The sequence below is a fragment of the Notechis scutatus genome, chromosome 3, assembly GCF_049901735.1.
Source record: "Notechis scutatus isolate UNSWTSFEM ecotype Mainland chromosome 3, rNotScu1.2, whole genome shotgun sequence".
Lineage (NCBI taxonomy): Eukaryota > Metazoa > Chordata > Lepidosauria > Squamata > Elapidae > Notechis > Notechis scutatus.
The window spans coordinates 52,625,324-52,652,326 of NC_142011.1; the positions used below are offsets into that span (position 1 = coordinate 52,625,324).

At 37.2% G+C, this 27,003-nt stretch overlaps 2 protein-coding genes across 2 annotated transcripts in view; one reads left to right on the top strand and one right to left on the bottom strand.

Moving 5' to 3' along the window:
• The window catches only part of TMEM217 (transmembrane protein 217), a 33,058-nt gene extending 19,047 nt beyond the window's left edge, over positions 1 to 14,011 (bottom strand). The window contains exon 1 of the mRNA XM_087959899.1: positions 13,934 to 14,011. The gene's annotated coding sequence lies outside the window, so the exon portion shown is untranslated. The remainder of the gene's footprint in view (positions 1 to 13,933) is intronic.
• The window catches only part of TBC1D22B (TBC1 domain family member 22B), a 42,202-nt gene that overhangs the window by 6,329 nt on the left and 8,870 nt on the right, over positions 1 to 27,003 (top strand). Inside the window, exons 3-8 of the mRNA XM_026677850.2 lie at positions 1,109 to 1,410; positions 3,448 to 3,627; positions 4,100 to 4,170; positions 4,839 to 4,967; positions 6,119 to 6,184; positions 9,561 to 9,675. Coding sequence (XP_026533635.1) covers positions 1,109 to 1,410; positions 3,448 to 3,627; positions 4,100 to 4,170; positions 4,839 to 4,967; positions 6,119 to 6,184; positions 9,561 to 9,675 — 863 coding nt within the window. The remainder of the gene's footprint in view (positions 1 to 1,108; positions 1,411 to 3,447; positions 3,628 to 4,099; positions 4,171 to 4,838; positions 4,968 to 6,118; positions 6,185 to 9,560; positions 9,676 to 27,003) is intronic.

Genomic DNA, 27,003 nt, shown 5'->3' on the forward strand with positions numbered 1-27,003 from the left:
TTAATCCTTAAATAATAAAGCCTAGAGTGAGGAAAGATGGTTGAGAATTTCAGGGGGAAAAACCATTGTTATCCTAGAGCAATATTTCTCAACCTTGGCCAGTTGAAGATGGGTGGACTTCAATTCCCAGAACTCCCCAGCCAGCCATGCTAGCTAAGGTCGAGAAACACTACCTAGAAATCAGTGTCAGTGATACGTTTCTCCTTTTATGTTGGTCTTTGTACAGTGATTGGCTAAATTTGGTATTTTATTTGTTCCTGTTATTGACATCTACTTCTGGATTATTATGCAACTATTTAGAATTTACGTCCACTTGTCAGTTTAGTTAACATCATTTTGTATTAAAAATTTATGACTGAAAAAGTACATGTGAGGTCCCTTTGCCTCTTTTTTTTTAAAGCAAAGATTAATGGAACTAATGGGGGTTCAGTACCATCATTAGCTTTGGATTATTGGTAGGGATTCCTGATGTATTCTAAAAGAAATTCCGTTTTTTGCATTTTAAATTCCATTTGATCTGCCTTACTTTCTTAGAATTCATTTAGGTTTCTTGGTCTAAATAGACAAAGACTTTATTCTGGGTTATTTGATGCTAGGATTATGATTCATGTAACTGAAAATAAAGCAAGTGAAAGTTAACAGTGTTGTTCAAACAAAGGATTAATTGTGTCTTTATTCAATATGCATGTTATTTTGGGCAGTAGTATATTAACATTTCTATTTTCACATGTCTTATATATGTGTGGTTTATACTTTAGTATTCTACTTACATAACATAAAACCAGAGTTTTACTTTGCTTATCACACAGGAGGTTTCATGGATAACATCATGGACTTAGGCAGAAATATTTTGCTTCTTGTCTGCTCAGTCTATAAAGTTCTGGCTTAGAATTTAAAATTTGTATTTGGTGAAGATTGCCTAACATTATTTTCCATTCTTTGTTCTTTGGCTCATTGAAAGGGAAGGGAAGAAACCGTGGGATGGAGGGAGAGCAACGGATACATTAAATGAAAATGATGAATAAAGATGATCATAGGCAAGGAAATTTTGTATATCACAACTGCGTGCAATTCTCAATACAGTGTGTCACTTTACTTTTTTTTTTAGCTTCATCAAGGAACGCTCCAAGATCAATACGCTATCTATGAAAAATAAGAAGGCCAGCAGTTTTCATGAGTTTGCTCGGGACACCAGTGATGCGTGGGATATTGGGGATGATGAAGATGAAGATTTCTCATCTTTCCAAACATTGAACTCTAAAGTGGCCAAAGCCACAGCAGCACAAGTCCTGGAAAATCACAGCAGGCTGCGTATGAAACCTGAGTGGCCCCAGGCAGCTCTTAGTGATGCACCAATCAATTGTAAAGTCATCAAATCCAATAGTGAGGCCCAGCTATCCAGAGGACCTGGTATGTTGCTTGTGGCTCTTGGCTTTTTTTCCAGTGTATTCCCATCACATTTGTGAGAGTGAACACTGCAGTTCTGTACAAATGCTGCATTTGTAGGCAAACGCAGAATGTAGGCAAACGCAGAATGGAATATTCTTAAAACCTTCAATCTGTTTTAGCCAAGAAATGCATTTTTTTCCCCTTATGGATGAAGAAATAGCCTTTTATGTGTGTGGTTAATTCCTGATGAAATCTTGAAAGCTGGTGATTAGCTAAGTACAGTATCCCAGGAAACAAGACTTTCATGCTTTTTAAAAAACTTTTTATTTTGCCCCATATTTATGAGAAACAGAATACATTGATGCAGATATATAAACAATTCCTTGAATTTTGTATTTATTTATGGACTTTGGTTACAATATATTTGGGTACTAGACAAGGTGAATCCTGGGATCTGATTATGTACTGTAGTTGGTAGATCTTGGCTTTACTAACCGGTGAAATTATAATGGTTTATTGTAAAAGTTTGTTCCTTTGCAGAGCACGCATAGATCTGATACGCTCTTATGAACAGTGGTTAGTGTATCTGTTAGTCATGCTTAGTAACTGATATCAAGCATAGCCATCGCATGTTTATTGGAGGTTGGGAGAGGATGAGTCTGCTCTTTCTGTAAATAAAGGCCTTTTGGTTAGTGAACTGGTACTCAAAAAATGTTTTGAAACTTTTGGAAAGAACATAGAGTTTTGACCACAGAATTGTGATATTGCATGTGAGATATGAGTACAGCCTGAAGTCATCATGCGCCCTTGCCAGAGTTCTTTTTGTGTTCCATTCCCCAATTGACCAAAATGTTATGACAGCTTCTTTGGTGGCTTTGGACTTTAGGAAAGTTCAGAGGATAAAATCAGTACCTTAATCTTTATAGGTACACTAGTGCACAGGTGTCAAACTTGCAGCGTCACGTTGCCATCACGTGGCGTTTCGCCATGTTTTCCCCATTTGTGGAGCTGGGGTGGGCGTGGCCTGCGCATAACGCATCCAGCCCACAGGCCACCAATTTGACCCCCCCCGCCGCCGCCCTAGAGATACCCATTTCACCTTGCAGAGTCCCTGAAATTCCCCTTGAAACGGGTTCTGCCACAAAGCCTAATGGCATCCTCAAGCCAGAAATTGTACACTCCAAATATTAATCAAACAATTAAATTAATGCATGCCTTATTTTGCATGCTGCAATGAGCAAAGTAGATTCTGCTTTCTGGGTTTTGAAAAAGTAGCCATCTGATTGCAAAAGCTACCACCAGATGGCATCAAAGCCCATGGCACATTCTATTTCTTTTCTGGTAATTGTTTGGCTTTTTAGCATTGAAGTATAGAGGAAGTTGGGGTGGTAGATTGCCTTTGAGGTGTGGTGCTTCCTCTTCTGTGCAGTTGATTTTTTTGTTTAGCATGCTGAAGGAAGAAGGAATGAAAGAGCCTGAAATCTGGAAACAGATGGAGATGATGGAAGGAGAGCTGAGAGAGCACTGGCTTTATATAATGTTGATGGACAGGCCAGGTAATCTTGATATTAGTGAACATGGTTTAAGAGCCATCCATCTAAATTGCTAACAATAGAACATTCTACTTTTACCATTACAATCACTGGATCTCTGCACTTTCTTTAAGAGTTATGTCAAGCATAGTGAAAATTGTAAAATCTCAGGATATTGCTGTGCAGGGGTTCTTGGTGATGAATGAAGCAAAACAGTTTGATAACTTGGTCAGCAGGAGTGGATCAGTTCCTGGTTTATCTTGACTAATCTTCAAGTTCTTTGCGTGCCTGTTTAATAACAGCATGGCAGGAAACAGTTCAACATGTGAAGCTTCTGCCATCATTCAGTGATGGGAGAGAAAATTCACGGGTATGGAGACTTTCCTTGCCATGTGTGTGTTTAAAGGTGTGGAAGCCTTCCTGGAATTGGGGATTCTGGAGGCATGAAGAAAACAATGGATTCTGGAAGCTCCAGTGTTTGCTGCTGCCCAGTATACTCCTGATGGACCTCTTTAAACTCTTTTAGAGGATGCCTGTATGCGCAACTCCCTCCACAAACAGCAATCCCTCCCACTCCGACCCATCATTCCACTTGTCGCTCGCATCTCTGACCAAAATGCTTCTGGGGCTCCTCCCATGACGGTGCGTGAGAAAACTCGCTTGGAAAAATTCCGGCAGCTTCTGTCCAGCCAAAACACAGATCTAGGTGAGTCCAGGTGTTGGGGTGATCAAAGTACCCCAGGAAACTTTTGTGGTTTCTAGAACTAATAAATAAAACAACCACATCCCTCCTGTTGTGACGCAGGCCTGTTTGGGTTACCATAAATGTCCCTGTGTAACATGAGATTCCAGTGTGAGATAATCCCTAGCCAAGTTAACCGAGAATGTTAATGTGATAATCTTGAAGGAGATCAAACAAGGATTGTATGAGGACTAAAGCAGTAGAGTTGTAGATCTTTACAGAGTCCCAATGATTATATTTGATTTATTATTTTGTTTGCATGAATATTTTAAATCCAATTTTAAATTTCAAAGAATTAAAATAAAAAGAAACATAGTCACCATTGCCGTACATATCTAAGTTACTTACCCAGAGGGGGGGCAAAGTATATTCTTTCTGCCATCTTTAAAAATGCCAAAAAGTTAATATAAATAAATTCACTGTTGTCCCTTTGCAGATGAATTGAGGAAATGCAGCTGGCCTGGTGTCCCCAAAGAGGTTCGTCCTGTGACTTGGCGACTTTTATCAGTGAGTGCTGCATCCTCTGACCTAGGACAACTTGTGTCATCTACATAATGAAAATGTATCCAAGATGCATAACCTGGGCTCCAGGCAAAGTCAGCTCCTGGTTGGATTTTTAGCCCAAGTCTTTCTTAACCAAGCTGCCTGGGATCTCTTGAGAGGAGTATGACACTGTAGCATGGGAGAACAGTACATTTTATGCTTAGGTTTGTAAAAACTGATTTAGAAATAAAAATAGCCCATATGTTATATTAGTTATGCCATGAAAAAGCAAGAATGCCAATGAATTCCAAAGTCAGTCTCGGTAGAAAATGAGAGAAGTTACAGGACAGCAGTATTTCTGACCTCCAAAAAGCCTTACTCCCAAGAAATCTTTATGTGGTGCTTGGAATTGTAGATTCCAAAGTATGACTGTCTCCAATGCTTTTAAGCATTTTATGCAAGGAAAAATGTTGAGAGTTGCAGTTTCATCCCCCGAAGGAGAACTTGATTAGAAGAAGCTGCATTTTTCAAACTTTTGGTTCTACAACCTTTTGTTGGACTCTTGTTAAATCCTATATCCTTTCCTAAAATATTTTCTTGTGGGCTAGCATTGGGCAGGTTGGAGCGAAAATTGGATAGGAATGTGGAACACAGTGGAAGAATTTTGACTTGACAGGGTTTGTCTTCTATAGGGTTATCTCCCTGCCAATATGGAACGAAGGAAGCTGACTTTACAACGAAAACGAGAAGAGTATTTTGGCTTCATTGAACAGTATTATGACTCCAGAAACGAGGAACACCATCAAGATACTTATCGGCAGGTACTCAAGACTTCTAATCTCTAGACTGAGCTTGGCCCCTTATCAATTTGCAGGTAGTTCTGCCCATTATTTGTTTAGTTACGGTTCTTTGCATTTATATTCCCACCTTTTCTGAGCTCCAAAGCATGTATTTAGAAAGTGAGGGAATTTACCTGCAGAACAATAGCCATGTGAGACCGATTGGTTGAGACAATCTGGGCAAGTCACTCAGTGAGTTCTGTAGTCAAATGGGTCTTTCCATTCCAGATTCCCAAATTAACATTGGTAATAATATAGTAGATAATAATATACACTTCCTAGGTGTTATTTGTTGCCAAAACCAGCAGGCATGAAAGTGATCTGACTAATGATCCTAGAACAGGAATAGATAGCATTTTTGCCTTTTAGAGTTATGTCAGATATTGAAGACCATACATTCCAGATATACATATATACCCAGCAGACACATAAACGTATGTATGTACAAAAAAACCTCTGTTCATTCTCTAGGAACTTGCTTGCAGGTCAGTGCTTTTGGGGAAATCCACAACTTTAAGCATGCTTGAGGGGAGGGGAGGGAAGATCTAGTCTCCAACACACCTTGCTCTAGGAAATAAGATGCTTTCTTCCACTTCTTTCCAGAGAGAGAGCCATTGGAGTTGCTTCACTGGAAAGAAAAGAAAAAGCTACACAAGACTTCCCTAATCCTTCCTGTTGAAGCAGCTTTATAATACTGTATTCTTCCTGCCATTGACAGTGTGGGCCGGTTGCTTTTTTGCTGGGAGGAAAGTTCCCCCTATGCTGCCTACAAAACTGATCTCTGGAACTCATAACCACCAGGCTGGTGCACCTGTTGCCTGGGCGTCTTCCAAAAGCTGCAGGCATTCTTGACCCAGAGGGTCTTTTACCTAGGTCTTTTAGGGTAGTCTTTTGAAGGGATCATTCGTGCAAGGCTTGCATAGTTGTGCTGGATCATTAACATATATGCTTGAGTCATCAGCTCTGTTTAGTGGGATGAGCAAGAACATGCTATAATGTTGGTCCTCTGAATCAGCGATACCATTCTATCTTCTCTTTAGATTAGGACATAGAAATATTGCCTTATATTTGCAGATTGCAAGATTTGTTTGCAGTCTTTAATATCTTTTTATTTTCTTAAAAATCATTTTCAGATCCATATAGACATTCCACGGACAAATCCCCTCATCCCTCTGTTCCAGCAGCCATTAGTTCAAGAGGTGAGAAGTTTCCCGCCCCCACCCCCGATAAGCCTTGATGTGGGTGACCAAGGATGCTTACTGTTTTGTCCAATTATTACTGATTTTCTGAGTACTGTTTTAACCAGTTTTAAGATGTGTAACTTCAACTTCCAGCTTGCTGAGGAATTCTGGGAATTCAAGCCCAACATCATAAACTTGCCGAGGTCAAGAAACAATGTTCTAGGCTAAACTGCCTTGTACTATTCAAGGGCATTTCTGATATATATTTAAATCCCACTTTTAAGTATTTTCTTTTCATTCTAAAAATTAGGTGGCTATGTAGTATTATATGCTGCATTTCCAAAATGCAATATACCTAAATGAATCATGCAGGCACACTTATTTTTGCAGGAATGTTTTATCAGTATTCTACCTAAGCTCACCATTTGGGAAATGCAAAAATCATTATGAAATTATGAAAGAATGTACACTGCCACCAAATAAATATTTCCCTGCCTCTTTTTCTTAGGGATATGTATTAATATAAGTGGATAGGATCATGTTGCATTCTGTTTCCCTTTATTTTACCAGCCATTGCTGTGGGGATAGAGACATTTGTAACACAATGGCATTGCATTATATATGATATATTACTAGATGTTGCAGGCAAATCAACAAGAAGAAATATACAGGACTAACATTTCAATCTGCAGCCTAGTAGCTTCAATACTGTCTAATTATGGACTTTTCATACAAATCCATATATTCAAATATTGCATGAAATTACAAACTTTCAACAGAAAAAGATGCAACTACTTCATATTTTTTTTAATTTTTTAGAATGCACTACATAAGATAAAGTGTTTTTCCTACGCACAGTTATATTTAGTTAGTTGCGAGGGTACAATGTTCTGATATTATCTGTCTGTTCAAATCAAGGCATGAAAACCAAGTAATCCATTTATCCAGGCATTTTCCATCCTTCTGTTAGTGATAAGTACCCAGAATAAGTCTTCTGAGGATACTACTAGTATCTAGGAAGTTACTATGAGTAAAAGGTAGGAGTCTGTGTGGGCTTTCTAGATGCTCTCTAGTGATAAGGCTCTGTAGAAATTAAGTCATTATTTTTAGAAACTCTTTAACAGAAACGAGTGACTTCATGAAGGAATAATCTCTGACTCTTTAAGTGTCCTCTCAATGTATACCAGCAGCAAAACTGCATTAAGTCCATATTGTACCAATGAGGTGACTTGCCTAAGAACATAAACTATCTTAGTAGAGTTTTAAATGGCAGACCTCTGGCTAGATTAATTGAATTCAAAATATTAATAACTAAACATGTTATAAGATATAAATTATTGTAGCTTTGACCAGTCTGATTCTACTGATTATTTACTGATGCCTGTAAATCATGCTGTTTCAGTCAAGCTTAAGTGATCTTAATCCATTTCTAGCTCTTGTGTATAGCAGAGATGGGGTTTTTGATATTTAGGAGTCAGCATTGATTGGGTGTGGGAATTTATGATTATTAAAGCAAGGTCTGTCTAAAACATAATAATAGATTGATTCAGTTCTTCAGGTTTATGGAGCATAAATAAATACCTAACAAGGTCCTGTGCTGTTGGCCTTGAAATGTACATGCACATTGTCATGGCTTGTTTTCTGGTGTATGCCCCTTTTCTCCTTGTAGTAGACAAGGGCCTGTGCATACTGTTTAAAAGCTTTGATCAGCTTAAGAGCTAGAATACTTAACTATTAATATAAGTGGTAGTGCTGCAAAACAAACGCCCATGATCAAATTATGATTAATGAGAGCTATCTGTCACAATTATGTTAAATGCCATTGCAGACTAACCTGAAAGTTACAAAATAATCTGTGCAGACTCTTGAAAGGAAAACTGGTCAGGAAATTTATACCAAGGGCACTGAGGTATTGCTTATATTGTTCTGCCATGACACGTTTCCTACAATGAGCAATAAATGCCTCCATCAAGATTTTGTATTCTCGAAACAACAGATTTCAGTTGCTTGTCTACTAAATTCAGTCATTGTGGATGCAAATGTAACAGAGAAGCTATTTATTTATTATTAATGTTTCATGAAGTGTAAACAACATATATTCTGGAGAATGCCAGTTCTCTCAATTACAGAAATCACCATGAGGACTTGAAGCATGCTGGGGTTAATGTTTCTGAATCTGGTATGCAACTAGAAAACATATCAGGGGCCTCAATTCTGAGTCCTATTCTTATATTTGAAGGAAACAAGAGAATCTAGAGCACCTCTGTCAAAGAGCTGCAATGTATGGTCTGTCAGGCCTTGCTGATTCTGCAGAAGTGATTTATTGAACTTGACAGTGTGTTTTGGGGCTGCTGTATACATATTAGCAGTAGCCTCATCCTAAGGTTCATGAATTTCAGCCATACCAGATAATTGTGAGAAGGCCTTTTGTTGCCTATATTAATCCATAAGCAAGAAGCCCCATTGCAGAAAATGAGGAACTTTTAACAGTAGATATAAGAGCATCTACAAAATATATGATAGTGACTTTGGAAAGACCCTTACATAACAGAGGTAGGAGACATGTTGGACTAGAACAACAGGAAATTGCCTTAATCCACATCAGAATACTTGTGAATTAAGCCCAAAATTTTGTATTCTCCGGGATGTCCAATAGTCCTCCCCCCCCCACCATCTTTTGTTACCTGCTCTTTTGAACTAGGCTTGACATTCATTAAACTTGTTATGAAACATCCATTTGAAAGATATCAGTTAAAGATGATCCTCAGTTTACAACCATTTGCTTAATCATAGTTCACATTAATGACAGTACTGCCAATCTGGTGCCTTTTGTTCCCTTTGACTGAAATATTTGAACAAATAAGCAGGCGTGAGGCTTAATTGGCCAGTGTTTTTTTTCCCCCTCCTCTTAAAAAGAAGCAACTTTGAATTTTGTAAGGAAAGGTTTAAAAAGTTGAGAAGGTATCTGATCTTCTCCAGAGCTTGCTTCTTTTTTCCAATGGCTATGGATCTGGGTTGAAACAACCTCAGGATTCCACCCATGAACATGTGACCTTGGAGGAAGTGAAGCCAGGTAATCCCCTCAGCTTGTAACCCTCTTAATCATAGACAATGCAAAAGGATAGATAAACTCTTTTCAGAGCAGAATATTCATCTATGATTATTCTGAATTACTGCTGACTTCGACACATGGCATCCTAGGAGCCAGGTACACTGTATACTGAATCTTCTTTTGCTGCTAAGAACCTCAAACCTGTCTAATTCTTTAGTCACTATGCATTTCTAACTCTTATCACAGCCTCTTCCTCACCTGCTCTTGTTCAGGCTTTCTCCTTCTTCCTCTTTCCTTGGGCATGGCTAACTCAAGCACCCGGCTTTCCTTCTTCCTCTCTAGATCTTTGAACGAATCCTGTTTATCTGGGCCATCCGACACCCTGCCAGCGGCTACGTGCAAGGGATTAATGACCTGGTCACTCCATTCTTTGTTGTGTTCCTCTCTGAATATGTTGGTAAGCGATGCTTGATGGCTGAAGTATATGACTAGCTCTTGCTGTTGGATACTCAGATTGTCATCACTCGATCAGCTTCATCCTCCCTGAAATGCTTTGCCATTACAGTATATCACCATCATATCTCTCCTGGATTAGCTTTTGTCAGCCATGTCTTAAATCTGACAGAAAAAGGTTTTTTGTGGGAGGCGGTGATATTGTCTAGCTGTGATTGTCAGTAGGGTAAACAAGTCATTAGTAAGAAAAACTCCACAAAGAGTAATGGCTGCGGTAGTGTCATACTTACATTGTTTGTCAAAGATAGCAGCATTTTGCAATCAAGATGCATTATGCAAATGACAAATTTTATCAAGTAGTAGGAGGGCTCTGCTTCTGAATTGTTTAGAAAGGTATAGAATGGCACTACCCCTGATTACAATTTTGTATCTTGTAAGATACATGGAAATAATTCCACCTTCTTTTTAGAATAATCTGGCATGGTTAATGAATTAAAAGATCTAGTCATGGAACAGATTCTTTTTTTTTCTTTTACATTAAAGCAGTGCTTCTAATTGAAGTCCACCTCTTTTACCCTGTACAGTGGAAACAAAAATACTCACCAGCAGTTAATACTGAACCAGGTAGCACATTCTATCAGTTTTAATAATATTGACATGCAGAAAAAATGGCTTTGAGAATAGAATTTAGGAATAACATTTAAGAAAAGAAAGAGCTTTTCAGAGAAACTGTATAACATATAATAATAGCGATGTGTTTTTAACTTAGAGAAAAAACATCAGAAAAAGCACCAGAAAATAATCATGCAGCCTATATGGGTCAAGTTATATACTCAGAGAATTATTAGTTTAAAAGCTGGTATAAAGAAATCTGACTGGTTTGTGTTGGCTCAGAATCAAAGCAGCATCAGGTGTACCTAGTACCTGTATCTAGTTGTAGGCCAGATACAGAAGGATCAAAAAGACATTCTGATGATGTCAATGCCAGACTGATACTATCACATTTAGATGATCTGTTTCTGTAAGATTTATTTAGTTAAAAGAATAATGAAAAAAATAAAATCAAGTTCTGCAAATCCTCCTGCCATTGATCAAACTTATTTATACAGATAATTCATACACTATTCATTTGTTTAATTGCCAATTGACCTGCATTGATAGTCCTCATAAATTATTTTTTTACTGTGCATCAAAGATTAGTAATCCAATTTTTGCAATTTCTTGGAGAATGGAATAAATGACTGGAAGCAATGAAACAGGATAAGAGATGTATTTTGAATATTGATGATTATTTGAGATCATGCCTTAAATATATACAGTAGGTGTTCTCTCCTAATTATAAATGAGATAAAATAGAACGTGAAAATAATGGATAGTAAGGAATGGCATGGAAATTGAATATTCAGCTCTCTTGGTTATTGGTATATTGTGCCTTAAATGTTTTTATTTTTCTAAGTCTGGAAATACGATCATTTAGTCTTTTGATTTTCATGACATGCTCCTACTTGCCATTCTAGGTATATATCTAATGATATGACCGTTCATGTTCTAAATATGGTTGATGAGGAACTTTCCGTGCAGGATGGCTGCTTCTTCATTTATACACATGAGCTTCATGGCTGGCTACTGGGGGTGGGGGGCTAATTGGGCCCACTCGTCTGTTCTAGGAAAACTTTATATCAGTTACAGTTCTTAACAGTCTTATCAGTAGAACTTGTAAGATAATGCTTCATTTGAATTTTGTTCTATGGAATGATTAATTCTGTTTAAGAAGCATTCAAAATATTCCATGTGGTATTTAATGATTAAACAATAAATTTATCATTATCAATTACTGCCAATGTCTTTCCCAATCAATTTGTCAGTGACCCTCCATGGGAAAAATAGAATGATTAACTTGCATATTATTATAAAACACTTCTGACTGATGGTAATATTAGGCACTAACTAAGCCTCACTATGAGGAGGGTAGCCCAAGAATAGTGCTTTCACTAAAAAGGCCATTCCCTGGTTATTTTCCTGGGCAGACCATTTAACTCTTCCTTGCATACAATAATGTAGCTTCTCCTGGGAAGTGATGTTTCAGAATCTGGAACTCACAGCGGCCTTTCCGCTATTTCTGTCTTCGATAGACTTCCTTGAGTAGCTGCCCATCAAATGTGTTTTGAGCTGTTTCTGGTATATCTGCCCCTTATCTAGCTTATACTCCAGTGGCTGAATCAGCAAACCAGCAAGCACTCTCATGACATTTGTATAGGAAAATCACTGCTTTATTTGGAGATAGGCATTCTTAATTGGTTATCTCCAATAAAAATAAACTGGTCCCGACACTTGTACCTCTTAACGTTGTATTTGCTGGATTCTTGCCTTATCCTTGTGTAGTGATGAATATTCTTGGCACATTAGGTCACTGCTGCTCATTAATCATTCTTTAGTAGAGATAAGGTTGCTGACACCCTCATTTTTAGATCAATTTGAGAAGTCTACCAAAGATTAGCTCTTTGATATATATGTCAGATCATTTGTTTGGGTTTTGAGAGAGGTCTATATTTGTTCATGATCATTCAGTGAATTAAATTACAGAAAACAGCCAAGGAGTTTACAAAGGAAGTTATTTCTGAAATCATCCATTGGCACCACTAGTACACATGCCATACCATACCATACCATACCATACCATACCATACCATACCATACCATACCATACCATACATTATTTCTCTCTTTGTTTGAAAACTAACAATTGAGCCTGGCAGCTCTCATCAGGCTAAAATTGCTTTTGCTGAATCACTGGTCAGATACCTGGCTAATAAACAGGACCAAACTCTTTCTCCTCTTCTTGTATGTTGTTGCCTTTTTTTCAAATTGTTCACTGTTAGCCTGCTGCACAAGGGAACTATCTTCATGAAGTTGCAGAGCCCATGAGCATTTTGGGATCTGTGCCAGCGACAGATCCATATATGGTGTATCTGCTGCTCTCAACAGATCAGCGATGCCATTGAACATTGCTGAGCATTGCTTGTTTCAGCCAGTGCTGTCTGGCAGAATGGCTTATGGGGGTTATAACAGCTGCAACTATAGTAAAAATTTTAGTGTCCCAAAGGTGCTTATCAAAGCGGCAGAATTGTTGAATACTCATTTGGAAGAGATTTTATGGTTGACAAAAGAAACATTTGGTAAGCATTCCATTTAGTCTCCCACATGTATTACCATTCCTAATACATTCAGTAACAGCTTTATTTAACTTCAACCAAACTTTTCAAGGCAAATACCAGGCAGAATTTGATATCATTTGGTAAAGATTTCTTTAAGTTGTATTAATTAATTTCTGGAGCAATCTAGTTGTTAGTAACCATGTTACCTTCATGTGAAACTTCATGTGATTTGAATAAACTATATTGACTGGACGATAGAGTATTATATCTATAGCAGCTATGTTGTATTAGCCAAACCAAAACAACCACATTATGCCTTTAAAAAAGTTAAAAAAGAATGGCATAATAAATAAAAAGAAAACAGTAACCAAATAACAACTGGCTAAACCAGATATAACCAAAGTGTAAGGAAAACTCAAACAAAAAAGTCCATAGAAAAAAAAAAGGTAATGTTATTAACAATACATCTGTACACTGTTGCTGAAGTTCCATCAGTGCAATAAAGTAGGGGAAGTAAAAAAGGAAAGGTTTCCCCTTTTTCATGATGTCTTGAACTTTTGCTTGTCCCCATGTTCAGTTAGGTTCCCTTTTGAACATCAATTTTAATTGAACTAGAAGGTGATCTAACCACAACAGTGGGCTAGATAGAATGCTCATTAGATTCAGATCACAACAAAACTGCCCTGAAGCAACTGCCCTGACATATGTCCACTAATGTGTTTTGAGATTATTGGGACAAACCCATGGTTGTCATGGACTATATACAACCCGTGGCTTTCCCTGATCCAGCTTCCAGGCCATGAGATTGAACTCCACTGAACACCTTCAAGTGGAGGAACTTCAATGCCTGAGCTAGACTGAGAGACTCAGATAGGGATCCAGGCAGGCAGCAGAGTTCCTGGTTTGTCAAAAGGCTAGTTGGTTATGTTTTGCACTTTCAACATAAAGAATTGGAAAGCCAGCCTATATTATATTTGGATGAATAGGATTTTTTAAAATCTAACCATAATGACTTATTAAATGAGGGTATTCCAACTTATTCCATACTATCCACTATTTTGCCAAATATTCATACTTAGGTGTGAATAAAAATAACATTCAGGTCACCTTATTTGCTGCATAGTTTTCAGTAATTCATTGAGAATCTGCTCACTGCTGCCCACTTCATGAGATGAGAAAATATAGAGGCCTGCAGGCACTGTTTGTCTGTTGCTGTACCTGTATCTGGGATACCAACTGCATTGTAACTAAAAACAAAGTTAGGACTTCCAGTAAATTAAAGGGGCAAGATAATAGCTTTACAATTGTGTTCATAATGTTTTTTTTTTCAAATCCTTCCATTACAGAAAGCAATAAAGTCAAAATAAATACACAGTGGTTTACTTGAAAATGAAGAGCATTAAAACCTCAGTCTTCAAGTAAAAGCAATAATTTTGACAAGGAAAATCAAAGAGTCTGATCATTCCATAAAAACTTTCTTTTTTAAAAAAAAGGTAAATGTTTCCCCTATCCAGTCATGACTGATTCTAAGGGGCGGTGCTCATCTTTATTTCCTAGCTGAGAGCCAGTGTTGCCTGAAGATGCTTCCATGGTCATCCGGCCAGCATGACTATATGCTGAAACATATGGGATGCTGTAACCTTCCCAATGAAGCGGTACCTATTTGTCTACTCACATTTGCATGCTTTTGAATTGCTAGGTCGGGACAAGAATGAGAGCTCACCTGTCATGCAGTACTTGGGACTGAACTTCAGTCAACACGCTCAGCATCTTAACCGCTCGGCCACTGTGCCCTTAAAACTCTTAGTATTTCACATCTTCTTGAAAATACTTTACAACTACCGTGTTTCTCATATAATAAGGCCGGGTCTTATTTTTTTTTGAGCCCTGAAAAAACGGCTAGGCCGTCTTATCGGGGGTGACTTAATTCCCCTCCCTTGCATCTTTGGGCGGGCGGCGACGGCTTGGATGTTGACCTCGGTGTTGGTGGGGCACTTTGTATCGGGGTCAACGCAGGCAGCACCATATCCGGGTGTGCAACAAAAGTACTTCCTAACAGCAAGCCCCCCGCCATTTCCCCCCCATTTCGCATGTTTTAATATAGGCCTTAATTTGGGGGGAGGGGCTTAATTTCATTTCATGCCTATAAAACATGCTGGGACTTCCTATTGGGGGAGGCCGTATTGTTGGAGAAACAGGGTATTAATGTAGGAGTCCCTCCAAGAATATGTATCAACCTTGCAATAGAGCTTCACAGAGGACTATAGTCACCTAGTTCCAGTTCTTCTCCATTTCATTATAGTGTTTTACTGAATGAAGATATGGGAGACAATAAATATATTGTGGTTTCTAAACCTTACATTATTTCAGTTTCTGGGGAACATGTAGATTTGGAAATTGCCTATTATTCAATATTTCTGTCCTTGTTCCTTTCAGAAGATTAAACTGACTTAGGTTTGCAAGGTCAAGCACCAGGATCTCTTTCTACAGTCCTGTGGAGAGTTCTCCTTTTAGAACTAATGGCCATGTTTGGGATTTATGCTGGTGTCATAGATGCCATATACTAAATCATGACAAGGGGAGAATGGTGTTATTTCACAGAATTGATGTCCTAGTGAGCTACAACCAATCTTAAGCCATCCCATTCCACAGTAGAAAAACTTGGACCTGTTAAAAATCAAATTACATTATAATCTGTGAGACAACTTGGAATCTTGAGTTTCATTTTTAAAAAAGATTCCTTTGAATCACAAACATCAGTTCACATGTGCACGTTGTCAAGACAGCACTCTCTGCTGCTGGCATACACCGTAAATATCCATACTTAGAAGGTAATTTGTCTTCCTTCATGATTGTCTCTGTTTCAATGTGATCGTTTCAGTTTTATTTCATCACTTCTGTGCTGAAATAAAAGATAAGGAAGCTCCCAAAAGTCCATTCCTTCAAAACAGCCATAGCTTTTTTTTCATGATGTCATTGTATAAATGGATGGTTTCCCAGTAAGGTGGGAAAAAGTACATCTCTATTTTTGACAGGATCCTACAAATTTTAGACAGTGTCTGCAGGCAGAAAGATGAGCTGGCCTCTAGTCCTGCTTTAAATTAACTCCATTTGCTGGTTAGCAATCTCCAAGCTTCTTGGTTGAATGCCGTCTAGAGATCTTTGCTGTTCCCAGCAGCCACATGCAGAGCAAGCCAATGTTGTGCGTATTAATCTTCTCCTAACCTAGCTCGGTGGTGCCTTGAACTGCAGTGTCAATCACAGCCACATTAGACTTTTCTTCATGCCAGCTTCAAGTGGCTGCTGCAAAACTGTTGGCTGCCTTTCAATTTCTTGTCAGAGCCATATGTTGGATATCCAGGTTTTTTTTATGTGGGTTCTGTCTCAGGCTCTTGCAGAACAGATGTTTGTGTTGAGCAATATACTCGAGAGGATTTTCCAAAGCTCTCTTCTTTTACCAGAACCCCTACCTCTAGTTTTCAGGATTGCTCGTGCTATCATAGTCATTGCTTCTCCTTTGGGAGAGGGAGAAGTAGCTGATTGGGAGTGAACTATATTGTTTCTTGCATTTGTCTGTCTTTCATATACAACCTTTATGAGCATATTCATATTATTTCCCCGAACCATGTTTGTCATGTAACCAACACTTATAAAATACCTAAATGCTTCAAATATATGTGGATATCAAAACAGAAGGTATTTATCATCTAAAGGATTTGATAAGACAGAAAAAAGAAATGGGAGGGAATTGGAAAGCAAATAAATTCTAGCATCCTTTCTTAAAATTGTATGTTTAAAAATATGTACTTTAAAAAGTACCATCTGTTCTGGATAGTATGCTCTGCCTTTAAGTTCACACATATATACACACAAACATACACAAACATACACACGGTCTTACAGTCTTGATCTAGCAAAAGAAGTCCTCCACTTGGAAACAGTGATATGTGAAGGAATCCCCAGATATCAAATCATATTTTGATGATAACTGTAATTATAGTTACAATGGTGCCTAAACTTACCAAATCATTGAAAGGAAGAAATACATTTGTACAGGAATGTGCACAAAGCAAATCTAAAGCTACTGACTGAGGAGTTTTTTGGGGTTTTTAAAAAAATGTGATTCTGGGTTTGAATATGGTTAATTTCAATGGATCCTTTCATGGAATTTGATTGTCTAAATGCAGCAAGTATTTTCTTTCAAGAAGTATAATAATGATTGGCTTTCTAAGTGGAACACACACACATCCAATACAAGCAGTCCTCTTTAGAATATAGAATAACAATTTGGAAACAATTTGTTGGAACATTCACAACTTCTGGAGGCACGTTGTTCCACTGATTAATTGGTTTGTTCTTTTGTTCCTTTTCCTATGTATATAATACATAGCAGCCAAGATCAAATTTTCATTGCATAATATCCTGTTTTGTCTGAACCAGGAAACTATGGATATTCATTTTGGATCAAGCCAAGGTTTTAAATTTCCAATCATGATATAACTTGGCTTTACTTTACTTTACTTTACTTTACTTTACTTTACTTTATTGTCATTGCACCTCGTACAATGAAATCAAACACCATCTTCAGTGCACATCATAACCATGAAAATAAACACAAACACACATCCTTCACACTCCACACATTGAATTGAAATCCCCAACACCACGCCAACACTGCACTATACAGTAGAATTCAACAGAGCTGCTGCCCTGGGATAGAAGCTATTTTTCAGCCTGTTTGTCTTTGTTTTTATTCTGTACCATCTGCCAGATGGTAATAGTTCAAAAAAAGGGTTCCCAGGATGAGATGGATCTTTGAGAATGTTTTGAACTTTCTTAAGGCAGCGGGAGCTATAAAGCTCTTCCAAAGACGGGAGAAGGCAACCAATGATCTTCTGGGCAATGACGTTAACCTTCTGAAGTGCTTTCCTATCTGCCACTGTGCAATTGGCAAATCATACAGAGGTGCAGTAAGTTAAGATACTCTCTATGGTGCAGCGGTAGAAGGTCACCAGCAGTTTTTCATTTGGTTGTTGGTTTCTGAGAAGTCTCAGGTAGTATAATCTCTGCTGAGCCCTTTTCACCAGTGCTGCAATGTTATTTTCAGGCAAATAACATGGTTTCCTCGCTTGGGCAAAAATTAAAAACTTAGTGACTTCTTACATTAATTGCAGATCAAGATAGTAAGATGAGTAACCAAAAGATTTGTATGTATCATAGTTGAATAAATCAAGTTAGAAATATCCAAACTAAGCAACAGTTGTGTGTAAATGTATAGATAAAGCCATTGTCTTAATTTTGGAAATGGTAGGAATGCATTATTTTATCTGATGAAACAGAGATTACTTTGGTTTGATTTACATGTGGTACAAATATAACCTCAGTTTGTGGCTGACTTCACACATCAGTTCAATCAGTGGTGTGGCAAATTATGTGAATCCAACTATTGCAAGTTTTTAAGCTGATTTTTTAACATGTTGTGCAACCAATGTACCTGTTATTTATTTAATAAATCATGATTAAACAAATAATAGTATAGCATAATATAGGAAGACCTATATATAAGTAGCAGCAAGTTTTGGGATCGAGTGCTTTTTCCTCCCCTTTCATTTTTTGTGATCTGGATATAAAAAGTTATTATTACAGATTTTTCTGTTTCACATATTAAGTCAACCAAATCCAACTGAGTATCTAGCTACCTTGGGTTTATACCACCAGGAGTCTAGGGAACCTGACATCTGTTAAATGTAATGGATAATTTAGAGTGGCTTACTGAGGCTGAATCTGTAGATGATGGTTTACCAGATGAGAAGGATTATTGAATTGGGGAAAAGATTAACATGGATGCCAATTCCCCCTTTCTATAATCCCTTAATAATTGCTTAGTTAACCATCAGAATAGCCAAATGATTTGTGAGATAAGAAAATAGTTTGCAATTTCCCACAGGTTATGCACACCAGTTACCAAGAAAGTTATTTTTGTGTCACTATTATGACACTAGCAAAGCATAGAATAAGGGCAGTGATGAAACTGAGGTGACTGTTTGGGCCAGAAAAGAGTTAATTTGGAAACAACCATTTTCTGTCCATTTCTTCTGCCGCCAGGTTGTGAAACTTTGGTGCAAAAGGGGAGGGAAAATGAGATTTAAAAATGGGTAAACTTTATTCAGACCTGAGAAAAGGCAGGAAAAAACTCTGTCTTAAACTGAGAAGACTGGGAGTGTTAATACTTTTTAAAATATTACAGTTTTAAAAAAAATATTACAAAGGCTCAGGAGCATTCAGGTTAAGTATTGTAAGAAGAATGTTGTCAAGCCTGCACATGAAATAAGCATCCATTGCAAAGTTGGGGGTTTTTCTTCGTAATATTAGCCTTAGGCAACTATTCATATTTTAAGATTTTCTAAGAATTTAAATGAAAAACTGAGGATTCTACAGCCATTTTACCCACAGTTCAACTTTATTCCAAGGGTCAAAACTAGGTACGAGTTTATGATTAGGATCTGGAGAAGTGATATGGTGGTGTGACTTTTTAAAAAAATATATGGGGGAAAGTGAAACAAAAAAGAACACAATTAACACTTTCAAGAAAGGAAAGAAAGTTTAGATATCAAGAATAAATGTAAAGACCAATTAATTGTCTATGGTCTACAGAGGGGCATATAGCTCACGGACTATTAATTTTGATAAACATCTGAAAAATGATTGATTTTTAGGAGCAAGAAACTTTGCAGAAACCTCCAGCTCCAAAACTGCCTCAAGATTTTGGACTAGCCTATTCAGATGATCTCACTGACTCAAGGTCCTTACAGCCTTTAGACACTAAAGAAGTTAAAACGCAGCCTTGGCAACAAACCTTGGCAATAAAACCATTACCCTTCCTAATCTAAATTTCAATCTGTTGTAACCCTAAGACATTTTTAGACATATACACTGCATTAATTATTGGGAAACATTTATCAAAGCAAGAACTGGTTCACCCACTGCCTACATTTCAGGATGTATTGTTAATATACAGACTGCCTACTCTGATATTCACATGCCAGATAAGCACTGACAGAATCCACATTCATAAATGAAGCATGTCTCTTGGTCATATACATTCAGATTGCCTCAGACCCCTCCCTTGGCTGCAGAGAAAGTCTTTTTGGTTCTTTTTAAAACTGAAGGACAGAACTAGAGGAGATATCTCAAGGTGAAGTCTATGAGTAAAGCAAATTCAGCAGATTTGCCCTAAAAATCTGGGGGAATAGTAGAAGAACTTTTACTTTGAAAATTTGCTAGTAAAATAGAAACAGATGACCAAACTAGTCAAGAATTTGGATTAGATTCCCCCCCCACTGTGTGCTGCTAGGTCCAATCCAATTGTTTTTTATTTCTCTGTTCAAGAGCAGGAATTATATGTATTCTCAAGCCTTTTTATTCATACCGTAGCCTCTTCATGAACAAAAATAACATTCTCCTTAGACTATTGTTGTAATTTGTAAAATAACAATTTACAGTTTCTTTTATAAGAAATTTGCTAAAATCACTCTATTTTTGCAGACCAATGCTATCTTACGTTTCATTTAAATAGCTTTTTTTTGAAACAGATTTTATTAATTTTAAAGACAAACAAAACATCATTAAACATTGAACACATAAAACCTCTTTCCATTATAAATTTTTACAAGGCAGATAAAACATTATTTTATACAACATAATTCTAATGTATCCCATTTCCACATAGATATCTTTTAGCAGATTTCTCATTATTTCTCTTTACTCTTATTCAATTACGTTTCTTTTCTATATTTATCCATTTTATAGTCATCATATTCATATTTCCCTCTGACTTGTTTACAATTATTCTCATCTAACTTTCCTCCAAGGTTTTATTAAGTCTCAAACAAACATAAACACACAAAACACAAAAACATAAAACTTCTTTTTAGAAAGTGGCTTGGCCTCTCTTTATACGGACTTCAATTAAATTTATGCTCATCTTATATACCATTGCCTATCTTATTTACCATTCTATATCTTCATTATAACTTCTCCCCGCTTTTCACTCTTCTTAATTCTATTTTATTTATTTCATCTTAGTTTAAATCATTACACTTGTATCTTTTGTCCATTCTTTTCCAATTATCCATTTATCTCATTCCCTATAGTGGAAAAAAAAAAAGGTTTCTCCTGAAATCACTAATCAAAGTATGATGCCTTTCTATCGCTCCCCTAGATTGACATTTAAAATAACACCTGGTTCCCCATCTGATTCTGCTTAGTACATTTTACCTACTAATTTTTAAGAGAAAGAAAAAAATAATAAATCTATAAAGTAATTAAATACGTAATTAAATATTAAATCTTGTAACATTCCAATTATCTATTTCAAATACAAATGCTGCAATAATAAGTTTATACTAACATCAACACAATAGTCAATTAAACTCTATACTTAAACTAAGTATTTTAAACATTCCCTTTAATATTTTATTAAATCTTAAAATCTATCATTATTAAGCATTTTAATGTTTTAATCTTTATTTAGATCTTATAAAATTCTAATTTTCTATTTCTAATACAGATACTACAATACTATCTTATGTACCTTGCAGAATCCTTTTTTTAAAAAAAAAAGAAAAAAATTATACATTACCCTTTATCCCTAAAAAAAAAAAAAATCTTTTTCCGTCTTGTTTCATACCTTTATGGCTTTTTCCCCCCTTTTCCCTTCCTTTCTTATCCCACCTGGTCTTTTACCCCCCCTCCTAACCTCCGCCTTTTTAGCTTCCCCTCTCTGTTGAATTTCTCTTTTCTTTTGCTTTTCTAACATTGTATTGATTTTGCATCTTATTTTTCTCTTTCTTGGGTGTTTTTTTAGGTCTTAAGTCCTTCATTTTCCTTCCTCTCTTTCTCCTTTCTTTCTTAATCAAATTTTTGGATTCATTAAATATGGCTTCTTCTTCTGCTTCCTCCATCAATTGTTGTGATTGCTGATAAGTAGCAAGTGCCATTTCTAAAAAGCGAAAAGTTTCTCTCAAAGCGTCCTTGCCTTCTTTCTTTATTTTTCCATATTCCTCTCTTAGTTCATCAACGGATAAAGCCATTATAAACCTTTTCTTCTCCCCCCCCCCTCTTCTTCTTCTTAAAACAGCCAAGATATTTCAAAGCTTAAAACAATTCCCCAAAGTCCCAGAGTCATCAAGCAGTCCAAACAGAGCACAAAGTTCTTCCCTTCACACTTTTTCTTCCTGGGGTAATATCAATTGGAAAAAAAAAAAAAAACCCAGTCTGTATTTTAAAGCCTTATTGCAATTAACTTCTGGTCTCAAAGTCTTCCAGGCATCCCCTCCAACAAGATCTTAATATAAATTTTTCTTTTGTCCTCTCCATTCCCACTTGTAACAAAGAGCTTTAAATTTTTACCTTCTATAAGAAAGCAGGTTTTTCAATGTCCATTTGTTAATTCCATAGGGAAGGAGAGTAAACTTTCTCTTTCAACACTTTCATTCGCCGCTTATAAATCTCCTCTGGAAACAAAGTATCGTTCAAAAAATCAAGGTTTTCAGGATGTTGAATGCATCTTAAGATCCCGGTGCAGCCAAAGAACTTTCACTTCAAAACTTTCTCCTTCTTTCTCCAGCACGATCTTGTCCAGCTGCCGGCTTCTTTGTGGCGGCCATTACTGACCGCTGCTCCACCGCCTTGAGAAAAGGGGGTTATGCCGGGTGGCGAGGGGGTCTGCGATACCCCCAAACCCCTGTCTGGATCCCCCCTATCTCCGGCTGCCTCTACGGGGCAGCCTTATCCTCCAGACCCGTCAGGATCGGAGGCACCAAGACGGCTAGCGCAGGATCGCGAATTTCCGCCGCCGCCGAAGCCTGGCAAACCGGAAGTCTTAAATAGCTTTTTATTGTATCTGGACAATTCTGGAACTCTATTCTTTTATTTTTTTAAAAATTGTACAATGTAACACTTAACGTTAGCATTTGTCTTTTTATCCTTTTTAATAAAACTTGATTTTTTTTTAAATCTCCCAAGAAGAGGCAACAGGCTGAAACATCTAATCATGTTTCTAGACCAGTGTTTCTTAAAGTGTGATCTTAGAACTCCTGGGAATCTCTCAAGATCTTTTCAGGGATCCTATCAAACAATCATGAGAAGCTACAGTGGCAACGAACGCATCGATTTTAATTTTTAATATGTCAAATATTGATAAATGAAACCCATGTAAATAAAAGCTCTTTTGGGTTCCTCCTTAATTTTAAAAAGTGGGAAGTGGTGCTGGGAGAAAAAGATTAAAAAGCTGCATAGCCAGGAGGAGGCTTCAGTATTGATAATCTTCTGCTTGTTGCCTTTTAACCTCTAAATCAATAGAAAAGCTGCATAGGTTGTGCAATCCCTATTTTTCTGTGACACTGGAATTGCATGCTAGATGTCAGATGGATCACATCCTGGAAGATAGATGGAGGCAGCAAAAAATGACTGTTGTAAAACAGTCAGGATATGAAGATGTCTCCTTGATCTGGAGAGAATTTTCAGCAATCTGTATCCAGCATCCCGATGTCTTTTCACCTATAGTGCCTCCCACTAATCCACAGAACCCCAGTTTGCCATTCCTCCCCAGAAACCTCTCCTCAAATTCTTGTTTCTAAGGAAGCAAAAAGTAGGAAGAAGCGGCAAAAAAATATAAAATTCTGATGATCCAAATCCGCTTGTACAGTGTCTGGAATCAAAGTACATAAAGTCCTATATTCTGCTTATTTTGAAAATCTTTAGAAATTGAAGTCTGCAGGAATAGAAATATTCAAAGTTGCCTGTGCAATTGTATTCTATGATTGTATGCTCTTAAATTAGGCTGTTTGCTTTCTAGAATGAAATAATAACTCACAATATAAACAATAATGCAGTATAAATCTCAAATCCTTTTAAGCTTAATGGGATGGCATTAAGAATGTCCTTATCGATTCACACATATTCTGACTAATCCTGCAGGCTGGGCTGGTACCAAGGAAAAGGCCTTCCACCAGGTTTCTGACTGTAATCAATCCCATTCTTAATAGAATTAGTTATATACAAAATAATCCTATTTTAAAAAATAGAGAAAATCTCAGAATCTCATCCATTCTCCTCACCCTATCATGCTATTGCTGCCTTTCAGAAAAGTATCTGATAGCATGTTAGCTTCTATTACTTTTAGGAGTTAAGAAATTTCAGAAGTTAGGTATTGTGATATTTTGTCCTCCACTAGGATCTAGATATAATCTAGGGTTATAATACTTAGTTTGTAAATTAAAAATTTCAAAACAATTTATTGACCATCAAGGGGTGCAGAGGTGGTATTCAGCAGGTTCTGACCAGTTCTAGAGAACCGGTAGTGGAAATTTTGAGTAGTTCAGAGAACCGACAAATACCACCTCTGACTGGAGATTTTACAGTATCCTTCCCCTGCCACGCCCACCAAGCCACGCCCACAGAACCTGTAGTAAAAAAAATTGAATCCCACCACTGAAGTGGTGCTATACTTGACTGAGAAGATTTTATTCCACAGAACTGAAAGCTAAGAGCAAACATTTTAAACTGTTGTAGTGCTCCGATAATCAGTTTAAAACAGCATTAAATGTGTTTAATGTTGTAATTTGAATGTTTCCCCAAAAGATAGATTTAGGGGGGAAAGATTATTAAAATGGTACTTTTAAAAGAAAACTGGTTGTTCAGATTGGTGGGCATATATGATTTCAGCCTTGGTCACTTGACACAAACATAGGCCCATTGCCCTTGCTTTTTTGAGTGTGTGAAAATCCCTCTGATTCTGTGAGGACTTTCCTTTCCTTTTAGAAACCGAATTAACTAGCATTGGAAGAACTGGGTAGAAACTGTGGTTTTTCTCTTAAAGAAGTTGTTTCATTTGATTCTGCTGATGCCTTAGGCTGGTCTCATTGAATGGTGTTCTCCTTTCAAGTTTGGTGGAAGAGGTGGGGTGTGTGGAAACAGTTTATAATTGCTGCAGATGCAAATTACTCAGAGCTAGATGCCATTTTCAGACCTCTAATGGATTAAAAAATCTGTTTAAAAGCTGTTAAGCTTTTGTGAGTCTGTGAAATCTTTTCATAAATTAGCAATAAGCATTGGTGAAAATATATGCTTCAGAGATTCAGGGAACTGCCAGAAACATCTCTTATCTCTGCTTCTCTCGCTGTGTCCCCTACAGCCATTTCCATTACACTAATGCCAATTATACACTGTTCACTACTGGGCTGCCACAGGGTTGGTGCCTCCTTGCTGTTCAGTAATATGTTTTCTTCTAAACTTGATGGTTAGTTTTGAGAAGCAGTAAAGATAGAGGATGTTGTTTTTCAGCAAGTTGAGTGTTAGGTTAAATTAAATGGAATGAAGGGCATATCAAATGAAGTCCAATTTCATTCACCATTTCAATTAAGTTATTGGAATTTGTTTAAAATGTATTTTGATGGTAAATTCACTTTAACAAAATCAAGTAATTCAGTCAGTCAAATTTAATTTGGGAGGTTATATATGTAGCATTAGCTACACATTAGCTCTAGAAATTCTAGAGCCATGATGGCACAGTGATTAAAATGCAATATTGCAGGCTAACTCTGCCCACAGTCTGGAGTTTGATCCTGATGGACTCAAGGTTGAATCAGCCTTCCATCCTTCCAAGGTCGGTATAATGAGGACCCAGATTGTTGGGAGTGATATACTGGCATTGTATCCTGCCCAAAGACTGCTGTAAAGGACTATGACCAGTTTATAAGGCTAAGTGTTATCGCTATTGTGAAAGATATTGCATGCGTTTAGGTAACTAAATTATGACATAGCAAGCTTGGGACTTCAGAACATAAGAAAATGAATTTCTTACGAAAGGCTATTTACTTCAAGATATGCATCTTACAATACCAAGCGTGTGCCCGAAGGCGCTTCTTGACTATTTAAATATCCTTTCAATTTTATATCTGTATGGGTCACTAAGATTGGTTTTTGAGTGAACATCTTTGGCTCATGGTGGAAGTCCCTACAAAACAAGCAGAGTAGAGTTCCACATTTATGAGACTAGGGTGAAAGTGAATGCTGACCCTTGAGTTGATTTATTTTGTCCAATATGTCAGCTGCCTGGATAACAAATCCAAAAGTACCAGCTACTAAGCTTACCTTGAGTACTCCACATTTACATTTCACAAGCCTGGTTATTGTAAAAAAATGTTTTCAATAAAAAAGAAAGGTTTGTCCACTAAGGCTATTCTCAAATGCTATAAAGGTGTCTTGCATTCCAGGGAAGGTAATACTGAGCCAATACAGGAATGTAGACGTTTGTCACACAGCCCTTTTTTCCCTTACAAGGCCAACTGTAGCTTGTTGTGAGACTGATTTAAAATAAGAAGAAGCTCAGAAAGGGGAGGAAATACATTGCTGACCCCTCTGATCCAAAATCCTGCTGATTCCAAGGTCCTGCATAATTATTTCAAAGTGAAAAAAATGCTGGGAGATTGTATCCCTAATCCTTCATATCGTATATTCTTTACCTCTCATTCTATTGCATGTACTCAAAGATGGTGTCATGTCCAACTCTGTATTAGTCACTAAAATTAATTTTAGAAAAGAAAAGAATACTTTTCCAGATTAAATTGCAGCAACTTTAAGGTCGGAAAATAACCAAGAATATTGGGGGGGGACATGCACCTTTGAATCTGACTTTATGAAAAAACCAATGACAGTCCTTCTGTCAAGTTTTTAGCTTTGAGGTGGATGGTAAAATCTTTCTGGTTAATGGGATTCAAGGAAAATCCATCTCCAAGGCAAGGAACTAGAGGCCAAAACAACTTTGGCTAGCCCTGTCCTGATGCCACTTCATAACGGCTGGTGCCTGCCTTTTAAAAACAAGTATTCTTCAGAATTCAGTGCTGTCAATCTCTTGTACTGGATAGAGAGCTCTTACTATTGTGGGAGGTTTGAATGACTTCTCCATTGTGTTATAACTCTTTTTCAGTGTTGCCAACCAAAGTGTCTCTTGGTAAAAACACTTAGATAGATGTGATCAAGGCATCTGCTATTAAGAGAAGCAAAGAACAGCGAGATGTATTTTTCTGCCTTGAATGGATTTGTGAATAGCAGTTTGCCATAAGAGAAATTAAGACGTGCTTCTTAAACGTGATAATTCTGTCTTGCCACTTCCC